This window comes from Euphorbia lathyris, chromosome 1, assembly GCF_963576675.1.
Source record: "Euphorbia lathyris chromosome 1, ddEupLath1.1, whole genome shotgun sequence".
Lineage (NCBI taxonomy): Eukaryota > Viridiplantae > Streptophyta > Magnoliopsida > Malpighiales > Euphorbiaceae > Euphorbia > Euphorbia lathyris.
Window position 1 is genome coordinate 139,889,777 of NC_088910.1, and position 15,008 is coordinate 139,904,784.

The window sequence follows — 15,008 nt, forward strand, 5'->3', positions numbered from 1 at the left end:
TTCCCGCACAAGTCAAGGTTGTAAAGGAAATATTTTTGTTACTAAAAAATATCGCTAACAATGACAGTGAGTATTTTGTTTATTATAAGATGATCTTCAGACGTTTGCTGTCGTCAATAAAAGTGTACATTTAATGACAATATGATTGTCCCTAATTAATACTCTTAAGTGACAAATTAGATTTTAATGTGTCAAAAATTATGACAAATATAACGTCATTTAAATTTTTCAATTTCAGTCTTATATAGATATTCGCCACATTAACTGTATTTTTTTAGGACGAAATATAAATTTGTCAGTTAAATATATACTTTCTATGACGATATTAAAACTGAAGTGACAAAAAAGGACGCTAGATACAATGTCAATAAAATTCTATAATTTTGATATTGTATTGAAATTCGTCACTTCAACTATATATTTAGATGACAAATGATGAATGGTGTCATTTAAATGTTTAGTATTCATGACGAAATAAAGTTTAATGTGACAAAATATTATAATAATAGTGACAAAATAAGCGTCACTAATACAAATCAATGTAGTGACATATGTTCTTGTTCGTCATATGACACATGTTCTTGTTCGTCATATATACATAATAACACGCTCCTGCCGTGACAATAACTTGTGACGATCAATTTTCGTCAGCTATTATATATTATGATGAAAAAACATGTTTTCATGACAATTTGTGTGGGTGTTAAAATATCAAATTTCTTTGTGTGATAAAAAAAAAACCCATTGATGACTAAAGAGAAACAAATTATGATCTTCTAGTTTCAACAGATGCACAAGTTACGACTAGCCTACCTTTAGCTTTTGATAGCCACACTAGAAACTAATATGGTAAAGGAAGAGAATCAATAGTATAATTTCTCTATTGAAAAGAATATAAACAATTCACATTGATAAAATTATATTTATAATAATTAACATATAGAAGAGATTGTCAAGGTTGTGTAGGGGCTTCGAGACGAATATAGTCATACATGACATCGTACAAGGGGCCATTATCTCTGGTTTGAGTTAGAAAGATAGTATTACTTCCTACAACAAGATTATTACACGGCACATTTATGCTATACAACCAATACATCCCATGAATTCCATGTCTTGCTATTGCATTATCTTTCCCTATCAATCCCGTCGTAAAAAGAGGCTTTACAGCATTCTGGTTGTTGAATCGAACCTAATCAGTAAACAAAACAAACACAATATTTCTGTTAGTACCGCTAACAATGCGTTGTTACATTTATTATTATAAAAAGAAATTTAAAATCCTAATTGGCTTTGAAATAAAATATTATATACTTGAATTTCAGACATGGCAGCTGATGCTAAGGCCAACTGAAGAGTGGAATTCCCAGTCTGTTGAACAACTTGAAGTGGAAATACGATCTGCCATGTCGTTGGTTCATATGTATCTTTTCCTTTTTTCCTAGAAATGAACCAACACACATATATATAATTAGAACCAGCCCAAAGAAAGTTTAATCTATGTTGAACGGACAAATAAACATTATTTCTAAAACATAAACTTCACAATGTGTCCTTCATACAAAAATGGACATAAACATGGAAACGAAAAGCAAAAATGCTACTAAAGAGTAATATATGTGCTAACATGGAGTTTAATCCAAGGATATGAACAAGTGAAATAATTAATTAATATACCTTATAACAAGGGCGAAGAACCAATCTTTAGTGTAATTACAGACACCAACATTATAAACAAGATCATTTTTTGGATATAAATCAGTATATCTTTCCCATAATCCGTACTGCCTATATCTGTTCAACAAAAGGATTAGTAATTAAACAGTGTTATTATGGCAAATAATTTTAGTAGACGAGACGTAATCAATTACTTGTCTGTTGGATGATTAGTATATAGTTTGTTCATCAGTGTTGGGCTGGTGTCAGGCACATAGAATTCAGCAGCAGAACGGTCAGGAATTCCAATGCTCCACAAAGTTGGACCATTTCTTGGAGGAACATATACAAGTGAACCTAATGCTGTTGTTTTTCCTGGTGTAATGGTGATATCACAGTTATGCTTGAAATCTCCAATTACAACAGGAACCCAAGCGTACAAACTGTAGGTCCCAGGTCGAACATTTTTAATCAAGAAATTGCCTTTACTATCAACTCGAGTCCAAAATTGGTAGCCCTAAAACAACATTGGTAACCCAATTATGTAAATAATTTCACCAAAAGCTTAAGCTAAAGAATATATTTTATTATAATCACTCACAAGATTATATACCTTAGCTTCGAATTGCGAAGAGCCAGGAAAACTGGGTGCAGCTAATCCGACATAAGCACAATCAGCATACACCGGTGACTTCTCACTCGCATATTTATCTCCAACTGTTAGCTGACCCATAACAGTCCCTCTTTGATTAGAGGAAGGAAAATCTGGAGATTTAATAAAATCGTATGGCCAACTTTTCTCTTTGATTAGATGACAAATGATGAATGGTGTCATTTAAATGTTTAGTATTCATGACGAAATAAAGTTTAATGTGACAAAATATTATAATAATAGTGATAAAATAAGCGTCACTAATACAAATCAATATAGTGACACATGTTCTTGTTCGTCATATAAAAGTAAATTGTCAATGACAAAAGAAAAAAAAATCGTGATATATATATAATACCACGCTCATACCATGACGAAAAAATATTATTTCATGACGAAATAATATTATTTCATGACAATTTATGTGCGTCATAAAATATCAAATTTCTTGTAGTAATAAAAAAACCATCGATGACTAAGGAGAATCAAATTATGATCTTCTAGTTTCAACAGATGCACAAGTTACGACCAGCCTATCTTTAGCTTTTGATAGCCATACTAGAAAGTAATATGGTAAAGGAAGAGAATCAATAGTATAATTTCTCTATTAAAAAGAATATAAACAATTTACATCGATAAAATTATGTTTATAATAATTAACATATAGAAGAGATTTTCAAGGTTTTGTAGGGGCTTGGAGACGAATATAGTCATACATGACACCGTACAAGGGGCCATTATCTCTGGTTTGACTTAGAAAGATAGTATTACTTCCTACAACAAGATTATTACACGGCACATTTATGCTATACAACCAATACATCCCATGAATTCCATGTCTTGCTATTGCATTATCTTTCCCTATCAATCCCGTCGTAAAAAGAGGCTTTACAGCATTCTGGTTGTTGAATCGAACCTAATCAGTAAACAAAACAAACACAATATTTCTGTTAGTACCGCTAACAATGCGCTGTTACATTTATTATTATAAAAAGAAATTTAAAATCCTAATTGGCTTTGAAATAAAATATTATATACTTGAATTTCAGACATGGCAGCTGATGCCAAGGCCAACTGAAGAGTGTAATTCCCAGTCTGTTGAACAACTTGAAGTGGAAATACGATCTGCCATGTCGTTGGTTCATATGTATCTTTTCCTTTTTTCCTAGAAATGAACCAACAAACATATATATAATTAGAACCAGCCCTAAGAAAGTTTAATCTATGTTGAACGGACAAATAAACATTATTTCTAAAATATAACCTTCACAATGTGTCCTCCAAACGAAAATGGACATAAACATGGACACGAAAAGCAAAAATGCTACTAAAGAGTAATATATGTGCTAACATGGAGTTTAATCCAAGGATATGAACAAGTGAAACAATTAATTAATATACCTTATAACATGGGCGAAGAACCAATCTTTAGTGTAATTACAGACACCAACATTATAAACAAGATCATTTTTTGGATATAAATCAGTATATCTTTCCCATAATCCGTACTGCCTATATCTGTTCAACAAAAGGATTAGTAATTAAACAATGTTATTATGGCAAATAATTTTAGTAGACGAGACGTAATCAATTACTTGTCTGTTGGATGATTAGTATATAGTTTGTTCATCAGTGTTGGGCTGGTGTCAGGCACATAGAATTCAGCAGCAGAACGGTCAGGAATTCCAATGCTCTTGGAGGAACATATACAAGTGAACCTAATGTTGTTGTATTTCCTGGTGTAACGGTGATATCACAATTATGCTTGAAATCTCCAATTACACCAGGAACCCAAGCGTACAAACTATAGGTCCCAGGTCGAACATTTTTAATCACGAAATTACCTTTACTATCAGATCGAGTCCAAAATTGGTAGCCCTAAAACAACATTGATAACCCAATTATGTAAATAATTTCACCAAAAGCTTAAGCCAAAGAATATATTTTATTATAATCACTCACAAGATTATATACCTTAGCTTCGAATTGCCAAGAGCCAGGAAAACCGGGTGCAGCTAGTCCGACATAGGCACAATCAGCATACACCGGTGACTTCTCACTCGCATATTTATCTCCAACTGTTAGCTGACCCATAACAGTCCCTCTTTGATTAGAGGAAGGAAAATCTGGAGATTGAATAAAATCGTATGGCCAACTTTTCTCTTCTTTTAACATCTATATATACAAAAAAAAGTAAGATAATGTTTTTATAATGATATTTATACCGAATGAGGAGGGTTGCCGTAGGTTTGTGGCGGCAAGCGTAAAACTTAGCCACATCTTATGACATGAACCAAAATATATGGTTCATGTTAGCCGACCCCGAATCATTTCGGGACTAAGGCTTTGTTGTTGTTGTTATTTACAACGAATGTGTAGTGTATTGACAGATACCTGTGCTTTAGCATCGTTCCAATGCGCGAGAGGATCGTTCGTTGGGGAAATAGAATTAAGATATACGAAAACAGGACCCATAACTTTCTTCCATGCTTCTCCATTTCGGTATGATGTATTAAAGTCCTTCCCGACATAATGGATGCTTGTAAACATCTGCATTTTAATTATATTACTAATGTATCTCATTCACATGGAACCCCGATAAAATTAGCTACCAGACATTAAATTATAGGTTTGACGCATGAATGAATGGATATAGAAGTTACGAACGTTCATGCAAATGGGGCCACAATGGGAGGTAAGGTCTTGTCTGACGGGCCCACCAGCATGGAATTCGTGGGAGGGAGAAATCATCCAGAAGCCAACGGGTGGATCATTTGATATCCACCCATGCACTTGGTTATGCTGGTTCTCTAGTGAATATTGGTACTTGTCATCTACCTGCAATATTATCACAATATATATTCATTATATTAAACTAAAAAACCACTAATTCTAATAACATATATTAAGTTTTACCATTTTTATAAGTAGCTAGAAGTTAATATTTTAATAGTATTACCTCTCCTTTGAATTTTGGATCGATTGGATTAGTCAAGAGAACAGCTTCAGGATATGCAAGTGGCTGACCGGTGGTACGGTCTTCCGGCATCGGCATCATCCGTTGCTTATCATCTGACACGGCCATGAAGTGAAACCTGTACATAATTGCATTTTTTTATTATCTTAATGCATACCTAAATATTTACAAATTAATTTAGGTAATTTAATACGATTTTCCATAATTACTTCTCTTTTTGGAGCTTAAACACAACTCTAATTTGATCAATGTCAACATCAGGCCATCCTTTTAAACGTTCCAATATTGTATACATATACAAACCTGAACTTCCACACCTCACTATATACCTGCATCAATTGAAATTTCATTAATATCATTAATTTGTGCCTTAATCATAGTATTACAAAATATACATTAATTATTTTAGTAAAACTGACCTCTTGTCTACATTTAGAGGAACCGCGGATTTATCCTTTGGATCCCATTTTTTGGAGAATGAAATCTCTACCTGTTGCTCATCTTCCTTTATGATTTTAAAATCAGTGGTTTGTACCCTTAAGGAAAGAATAATTTAATTACAATTTCATCAGACATAATCAATTTATCTATCATGAAAATAATAATTAAATAATTTATATGTCATATGGGTTAAATTACTTGTCAAATATGTCAGACCCTCCAGGTGTACTCCAAACCACATCCCAATATCTGCACATAAAAAAATATTGTGTAATGTAGTTAGAATTATATTTCAAAGAAAAACATATAAAATGTGATTTATCTAATTAGTTATTGATATATGTAAACAAATTCTAAAAAAATAAAAATTGAATCAACATTATCGTTTACATAGTACTAAATTAAATATGTTTAAATATGTACCCTCTATCATCTTCTTCATGTTTTATTTCAAGTACATTATCGATTTTGTTGTACTTAATTCCAATGACATCACCACCAGGAGAAGCAAAAGTGACTTCAACAAGTCCATTATCAATCACAACCTGATACAAAACATTAAAAAATATTTAAGAAAGTAACCAGAAAATATATTTAAGATAAAAAATATTACTTCTTACACTACATTATATTTCTCATTTTTTTTTATTTCAATACAGAAAAGTATAAAAATACACCCTTGTAATTTCATTGAGTAGATGTATGTGATATTTTTTTACAAAATTAGAAACCAAGATAAGAAGAGATATAAGATAAGTAATGATTACTCGTTGTTGATCCTTTAGTACGTGAACTTGAACCCCGGCAGGAGAACTACTATTGGTCGTCCTTGAAACATTACTACAAAAAATTCTCATCAGGTAAGTAAAATTTAGGATAGGTGGATTTATGAAGTGTAATATCAACAAAAAGGAGAAGAAACAGAAAATGTTCAAACGGGCAGAGATAATAATAAGAATTATTTTTGGGCTTTAACTATCAACTTAAATTTTTAATTCAATTGGTTCTTTGACACAAACAAGATTTATCTTCTTTGTCCATGCTGTGAAATTCTTCTCATATCATAGACGGCGAAAAAAATATTCGGTACGATAGTGTCCTAAAGTCAAGGATATCCTATGCATATATAAGCTGACAATACATTCAAGGTTCATCAATAATAATTAAAAAAACTACATAATTTTATATTCAATGATCAGGGAAGAACCTCAATTCGGTCTGGACAGAAGAGGCAATGAAGAAAGAGAAGCAAAAAAAGATTATAAGAACACACATCTTTTTCTTTTGTTTTGTTTTGTTTCCTTTCTGTGAGAATAAAACACAAAATAAAAAAAAGTTTAAAAAGGCAAAATAAAATAGTAAGTTTCATTGGAACATGATAGAAACGACAAAAAAATTACTTAAAATAATGCAATTAGTTAATAGAAAACAAAAGACATACATTTCTTGTTACCAATGTATGACAAAACAAAGGTGGATTTGAAACCATAAGTAAGTTTTTTGTTGGAAAAGACAAAATAACAAAGGTTAAGTTACAAAATATGACGGCCCATTTTTCATATTTATTTATACGTCTTCCACTCGATATTTGACACGTAGCATATTTATTTTACTTTAATCGTATTAACTTTGGTTAAAGTATGATCATTATGACGCGTGTTAGAAATAGAATGGGAACACCGTATTTTTTTCCCGAAACTTATAAGTGTTTGAATAATACATGATAAAAGTTCTAAAAGTGAGAGCTATTTTTGTCTAGAAAAATTTAATAAGTTATTTTGAAATTTACTTACAAGTTAAGGAGTATTTTTTATTTAGAAAAAAATTAATGTCAGTTTTACTGATGCTAAACAATGCTTTTAGGTGGTAGACATTAGGTCATTTTAGAAAGTGAACCGATTCTCCTTGTATTTGTCATCAACCATAACCTAGGAATTTATACATAACTAAAGATATCTCTTTTTTTATATAACAAGAAGTTTTACATAAATAGGAAACTAAAATAAGAAAGTGAATAGGCTAAGAAATGAAAGAAAATAAATCAGACAAAATAGGAAAAGCTAAGAAAAGAAAGTAGATAAATTAGACAAATAGGAATATATACAGAATAGTGGAAATCATATTAGGTGCCAACACTACAGAAATTTAATCTTTTATGATGCACACAAATTGTCATGCTTTAATACATGCTTTTTTTGCCATGTCATCAACTTAATGAGATATGTAAAAAATTTCCTCCAATTTTTACTGCATTACTAATTTTTTTTACTAACATCTAAAAGCGCACGTACTATTTTAGCATAAAAAAGTACTACAGTTATGTCCATCTATAAGTGCTTTTCCAATAGCAAAAAATGGTCTACTAAGCAATATAGGTACATGAAAATCTTTTTCAATATCCATGGTAATGAAGTCGACTGGAAATATGAATTTATCCACTTTGACGAGAATGTCTTCCGCTATAACTCTATGGTACCCAATTGATCTGTCGCCTAACTAGAGGGACACTCTAGTGGGAGCTGGCTCCCTTAGGCCTAGCTTTTTTATAAACGTTATATGGCATAATATTTATGTTGGATCCAAGGAAGCACATTGCATTATATTTAAATTACCAGTGGTATATAGGATAAAAAAACTCCCCGGATCTTTCAGCTTAGTCGGTAATGAAGACTTTCTCTAGAGAATGGATGAGCAATCTCACTTCAGCTGCAAAGTTGTAATTCTTTCCAGTTTGTGTTTGTTCTGAAGCAACTCCTTAAGGAACTTCACATACCTAGAGTAGTGGTTTCTTTTGTTGGTCCCTTGTAAGGTTGCAAGTATAGTTCCAAGGGGGGGTTAGGAACTATTTAAACTTTTTCCAACTAGGGCAGACACCTTTTTCTAAGGAAAAAGGTTTTAACAGCGGCGCTGAGTAAATAGCAGGATACTGGCTTAGTCAACTGGTGACTAGGTCAGTTTCTTAGCTTGAGTCAGGAGATAGCACTTAGAGTCTATTCATGAGCTCAGATGCTTAACGCACACAACTCAACTTGACTGCTTTACTTGGTCAGTTTTTGTTTATTTTAAGCAAGCAATATATATAAGGAGTTAAAGGTAAGAAATACTTTACTCAGCAGATTTATCCAGGTTCGGTTTCTTCTAAGCCTACGTCCTGTCCCCGGAACACGTTCCGAGATTTCGAATCCTCTACTGAGCTCTTTAAAGGTAGAGCCTCAAAACCTTTACAATCTTAGCAACTGAGTATAACAAGAGTACCTTCCTCTATACTTCTACTCAATCCTAATCTCTTGCTGAGTACTATAACCGAGTACTCAGCCTCTCCTTTCTATCTCTAGAAATGATAAGTGTTTTGTCCTATACAAAGATTTGCTAAGACACTTTAGACGATTGAAATAATCACTCTAGACTTTTACACAAATGTATGAATTGTAGTGTAAGATTTGCTTTGCTTCTTGCTTGCAGAACTTGTGTAGAAATTTGGTCAGCGTAACTGCTTGATCAAGTTCTGTCTTGAGTGAAGCTTCTGATGGCTCTATTTATAGAGACGTCTGGGCATCGGTCATTTCGAATTTCGAAATAACCGTTGGAGGGAAACGGCTACATGTCGTTGTCATCCTGACTTGCTCAGAGCTCTCGGCCAATCAGATTCACGTATCTTCTGTCCTCGGTTAGCTCAGCAGGCTGTCTCCCTTTTTATGGTAAATTCAACTAGATAGCATACTGTGTCGTCCGAACTTTACCCAAAGTAGAAATACTTTGTCTGGAAGTTTTCATATGCCAGCTGCTGTCTTGTACGCTTTGTCGAGACTACTCAGCAACTTCATCTTGAAGTTGTTCCTGAAGGTCTTCTAGATCCTTCTCTTTGCTGAGTTGCGTTTTACCCAAAGCGAGAGCGTTTTAAAAACGCGGGCCGAGTTGTACTGAGTTGTTTGACTTGGGCCTTGGCTTCCGTATTGGGCTTGGGCCTTTTAGTTCTTGTGTCTTATAAACAAATTTAACTCAACATTGAACAAACACATTAGTAGTATAAATCAAAGCATTTAAACTTAGTGTGTTTAGAATATGTATTTTAAATTATACTTAAACAATTTTGTCAAATCAAAATTATGTGAAAAGGTGTTTCAACAAACTCCCCCATTTTGATGTTGGCAAAACTATTCAGCAAGGAACTCAGTATGAGCTCCCCTATGATAGTTGACCTAGTATAATTTAGTAAACTCCCCCGTAAGGGTTGAGCTACTGACTTAGTTTTACTTAAAACATTTAAAGGTTTAAATGAGTAAGTCTAAGGTCAATTTTCAGATATAGGTCAGCTATTTCAACATATTCTATTTACTTAGTATAAAGCGGAAGGTTTAGTCATATAGAGTGCGCTGAGTAATTTGTTGTTCAATGAGTTCTTAACAGACAATGTTTTACAAACACATAGGTCAATGTCAAACATGTTATCAGCATTTGATTTAGTCAAATAATTTTCCAAGTGTTAAACATAGCTGATTTAATTGAAGATACATAATGACTCAGTATTTAGTAACATATATCATAACTCAGGATTTGAATATCGATGAAAAATGTAGATATGATATTTAGATAGAAGTCAGTGTTTACACAGCAAAATGTTTATATAGATAAGACAAATAGATTACAACTGACTTAGTCTAAGAATTGAGCTAGCCTAGCCTATCTATTTCTTTTCTTGTGTTGCGACGACTGACTTCGCTCATGCTGAGCTCTAGCTGCTTGCGCTTTCTCCCCCATTTTGTCAACTTCAGGGAGCTTGAATGCATCGGTTAAGACAGCTCGAGTCAGTTCCTGAGAAAGCTCCTTAAGCTTTTCAGCGCTTTCATTTACGCCATAAAAAATGGCAACTCCATCAGCTGATACCTCTTCGGGTATTCGAAGATCAGCAGCACTGAGCATATTGACACTGTATGCTTGAGCTTTGGCTTGCCAGATAAGAGTTTCAGTAAGGCCAGCAAAGACTTGGTGAAATGTCTTTAAGAGAGCTGTGTCGTAATACTGACGTTGAAGATTGTTATGATGAATGTGGTTGAAGGTTTTTTGTGTGAGAGTCATCATCTCATTCTGCTTCATTGCGTCAGTATCCATCTCTTGCTTATTTAGATTAAGCAGCCGTATAGCCTTACCAATTTGCTCTACTGAGCACTGACTGTACGACACCATTTGCTCGTTGCTCTTAAGTTGCTCAGTATGAAGCTGAGCAAAGAGCATCTTGACTTCAGATGAAGTGGCATAGTCAGGATGTGCAACTGACAAGTTCTGGACTTGTTGGTGGAGAGAGTTCAAGTGTTGCACGGTTGTCAACTGAATCTCAGCCAGCTTGGCAATTGAATCCTGCTTAGCTTGCTGTGCTTGGAAGGATATGACGACGTTCAGCAGATCCTTGAGTCCCTTAACTTCGTTGAGAAGCTGAGTGACCTTGGAAAGCTGGGTGGTCTCAAGAATTGAAGATCCAGCAGCAGGAGGAGTGGAGTGTTGAAGGTCTCTGATTAAGGCTTGCACTGAGTTAATGATCTTTTTGCCGGACTCAGTGGCATTCAGATAGCTTTGTGATCCTTCAGGTACATAAGTATGACCGGTATGAAGAGGAGTGAAAGGAGTAACCGGTTCAGTGACTGGAATAACATTCTCAATCTGCACTTGTGTTTGCGGGAGAGTTGATTGATCGGCAGAGAATTGAGTGGGAGAAGTTGTAATACGGATACTGTCTGTGCTGACGGCAGAAGTGTGTGGAGTCAGCACCATGCTTGAGAAAATAGCATGAATAGTAGACGGTTCAACCTGACTGGTTGATGTGGCAGAAGCATTAGGGTCGGCATTCCCGCTGAGAAGAAACAGAGGCTTGTTTTTCTAATGGCGCGGAGGTAGTGGAAGTGGATTGTCGTTTGAAAAATGTGAGTTTGATAGTAGAAGGGTCCTTAGTTGTCTTTGAGAGGACAAGGTCAGGAAGAGTCGGTGGTTGCATAGGAGGTTCACTGACTAACTTCTCACTGGCCTTAACCAACTTTCGCCTTCTATGAGGTGGAGTGGCAGTATGAGCAGGTTCTCCTGAGTGAGTAGGAGAGGATTCTTGTTGCTCAATATGAGTCTGGTCAGCCTGCTCTTCAACTTGATCAACAATGTGTTGGTCAAGTACTTGCTCAACTCCAGCAGCTAGCTCAGTGTTATGCTCATTACCAGCAGCTACCCCGGTATCGGCATCCTCAGCCTCATGCTCGCTGGCAGTTTCCTCAGAATCCTCAGCGTCATCCTGATCGCTGGCTTCTTCTTCTTCTTCCTGCTCAGTGCTATCACCATCAAGTTCTTCCTCAACTTGAGAGATGAAGTGATCATCTAGTTGGACCTCATGTTCCTCAGACTAAGCAATTGTACCTTGACACTGGGTGAAGTGAGAGTCACCCGATACAATGAAGTCGGTCGGTATGGCATCCAGAGGAGTCAATGTTGAAGGCTTCTGCTTCTTCTGAGGTTGCATAGTAGCTTCCTCAGTACTAGGCTCACTTTGCCTGCTTCTTTTCTCAGCTGACTTACCAGCTGACTTCTGCCTCTTTGCTGGAGACTCAACGTTTTATGAAGTAGTCTCAGCAGATTTCCTTTTCCGGGAAGCTGGGGCCTTAGTCCTCTTGCCTTTCTTTGGCTCAGCAGTTCCCTCAGCTTGGCCAGCAGTAGCAGCAACTTTGCCTTTCTTCAGAGGCTGTCCATATTTCAATGCCCTCAGTGAGGCAGCAGTAATCTCAGATCCTCGAGTAGACTCCTCACCTTCGAGGTCAATCTTATGGTCAATGAGGATTCTTGTAATGATTGACCCTAGCCTCAGCATACCAGTGCTGCGTAGGAAGCCAGCAACTAGAAAGACCAGCATGTTGATAGGAGTGTACGTCAGCATATGCCATATGAAGCATTGCTCGAAATTTGTCGCTGATGGAGTGCAGTTGATCTTTGGGTAGATAAAATAGGTCAGCAGGTAATGAGCCATCTTCTGGTGCTGACCCATTGATGATGCTGAGACTTCTCCTGAGTGACCCTCAGGCTTATAGAAGGTATGGCTATAACCAGTGCCATCCTGATCTCCAGATCTCCTCAGCCTTGCTCCTGATGTCTTCAATGTGAGCAAGTTTCCTAAGTATAGGGGGTTGATGAAGATGGTTTTGCCTTTCACCTCAGTGCACAGGTAGTTAGTGTTGTCATTTGCAACTTTGAGGTTGTGGTAAAACTCCCTTACCAGGTCAGGATAAGTTTCATCCCTAACCGAAAACAGCCCAGTCCATTCATTCTGTGCAATCCATTCGCAGAACGGTTGTTCATTTTGCATGAAGTTCTCAGAGACCCATCTTGAGGGCTCAACTTTCCATTCGCGGACATTCTCAAAAACCTTTGAGTATGTCCTGATCTTTACGGGTTTTCCCTGACCAGAGGTTTGGCCAGCTTTTCCTTTGCTCGGTGTAGGAGGATTTCCAGTAGGTTCATCGGAGTTGGACTTTTGGTGGCCGGCACCGGAGATATTGTAGGATACCTTAGTCATTCTCGAAGATGGGGAAGGTTTAGGAAGGATTTTGAGAGAGAAAGAGTTTTGAAACAGTTTCTATGCCTTAGAATTTGATTAAGCGTAAAGAATAAAAGATGGGGAAATTCCCATAATTTATAGACGGAATGAGCGGTGTGGATTTAATCGAATCCATGTGTCAGTTTTGCCTTGGGATTGTGTACCGACAAAGATCCTGGCATTTATGACACATACGGCGAATACGTCATCCTACGGCTATACGCGTGCTATTGCATTTATGCTAACGGATCTAACACTCAGTATTTAGAATGTCAAGCGTTTGATATTCTGAGTGTCAGGATTATATTTACGGATGATTTGATTTCTAAGTTCAAAAAGCTAACTTACTCAGTGTGCAATGGTTACTCAGTATTTGCTGTTTAATAAATTTCAAAGAGTACACAGCAAAGACAATCATTCAGCATAATAATTCACTCAGCATGCATATTCATTTAGTTCAGGAATTTACTGAAGAGGATTAAACATACCAATAGCTTCTCTCAGTATGCTGAACTGCTCACGAGCCAGTGGCTTCGTGAAGATATCCGCAAGCTGTTCGTCCATTGGGACAAAGGTCAGCTTTATCTCACCTTTGAGTACATGGTCTCTAATGAAGTGATGTCTGATGCTGACATGCTTCATTCTGCTGTGTTGAATTGGATTCTTGGAAAGATCAATTGCACTTTTGTTGTCATATTTGACTTCAATTGTCTTTGTTTGAACACTATAGTCTTCAAGCTGTTGCTTAATCCATAGGACTTGAGCAACACAATGACCAGCAGCAATGTACTCAGCTTCAGTGGTAGACAAGGCTACTGACGCCTGCTTTTTGCTGAACCAGGATACAAGACAGCTTCCTAAGAAGTGGCATCCTCCAGAGGTGCTTTTTCGTTCCAGCTTATCCCGTCCATAGTCAGCATCAGTGTATCCGATGAGTGTGAAATCATGAGTATTTGGATACCACAAACCTGCGTTTACTGAGCTTTGCAAATATCTAAGGATTCTTTTTACAGTAATGTAATGAGATTCCTTAGGGTTAGATTGATATCTAGCACAGTAGCATACTGAAAACTGAATGTCCGGTCTACTGGCTGTTAAGTAAAGTAGAGAGCCTATCATACCTCGATATAATTTGCTATCTACCGACTTACCATTCTCATCAGTGCAGAGGACAGTGTCAGTGCTCATAGGAGTGGATATTGGCTTGCAATTCTCCAAGTCATATTTCTTTAATATCTCATTGGCATATTTAGCTTGACTGATGAAGATGCCATTCTTTCCTTGTTTAATTTGAAGACCGATGAAGAAGTTGAGTTCTCCCATCATGGACATTTCAAACTCAGTCTGCATTTGTTGGCTAAACTCCTTGCACATTGATTCGTTAGTTTCACCAAATATTATATCATCAACATAAATTTGGGCCAGCAGGGTATCTTTACCCTTTTTCTTAATGAATAAGGTTGTATCAGCTTTCCCCCTGACATAATTTCTAGTCAGCAGGAAACTGGTCAGCCTCTCATACCAAGCACGTGGTGCTTGTTTGAGGCCGTACAGAGCCTTTTTGAGTTTATAAACATGGTTTGGGAATTTTGGGTCCTCAAAACCTGGAGGTTGATTAACATAAACCTCCTCGTTTATAACTCCATTAATAAATGCACTTTTGACATCCATTTGGAATAATTTAAAGTTCATGTAAGATGCATAAGCACATAGAATTC

At 36.0% G+C, this 15,008-nt stretch overlaps 1 protein-coding gene across 1 annotated transcript; it reads right to left on the bottom strand.

Moving 5' to 3' along the window:
• Positions 1-952: 952 nt before the first annotated feature.
• Positions 953-11,492, bottom strand: LOC136219713 (rhamnogalacturonate lyase B-like). The gene is made up of 14 exons (XM_066007211.1): positions 10,678-11,492; positions 6,494-6,566; positions 6,150-6,271; positions 5,925-5,975; positions 5,705-5,821; positions 5,495-5,614; positions 5,268-5,403; positions 4,976-5,146; positions 4,703-4,858; positions 4,283-4,483; positions 1,872-2,173; positions 1,678-1,794; positions 1,315-1,441; positions 953-1,192 (listed from the first exon to the last, which is right to left on the bottom strand). Exons 1-14 carry the CDS (start codon positions 11,490-11,492, stop codon positions 953-955), a joined length of 2,748 nt encoding a protein of 915 aa, XP_065863283.1.
• Positions 11,493-15,008: the final 3,516 nt, after the last annotated feature.

What these genes read in the sequence shown, in the direction of transcription:
- LOC136219713 (XM_066007211.1), bottom strand. Translation starts at nt 11,492, where the DNA reads ATGGTGCTGACTCCACACACTTCTGCCGTCAGCACAGACAGTATCCGT. An exon ending in CCTCTAAATGTAGACAAGAG is followed by an intron (nt 5,615 to 5,704) that starts GTCAGTTTTACT and finishes CAATTGATGCAG; the next exon opens with GTATATAGTGAGGTGTGGAA. An exon ending in CTGCCATGTCTGAAATTCAA is followed by an intron (nt 1,193 to 1,314) that starts GTATATAATATT and finishes TTTACTGATTAG; the next exon opens with GTTCGATTCAACAACCAGAA.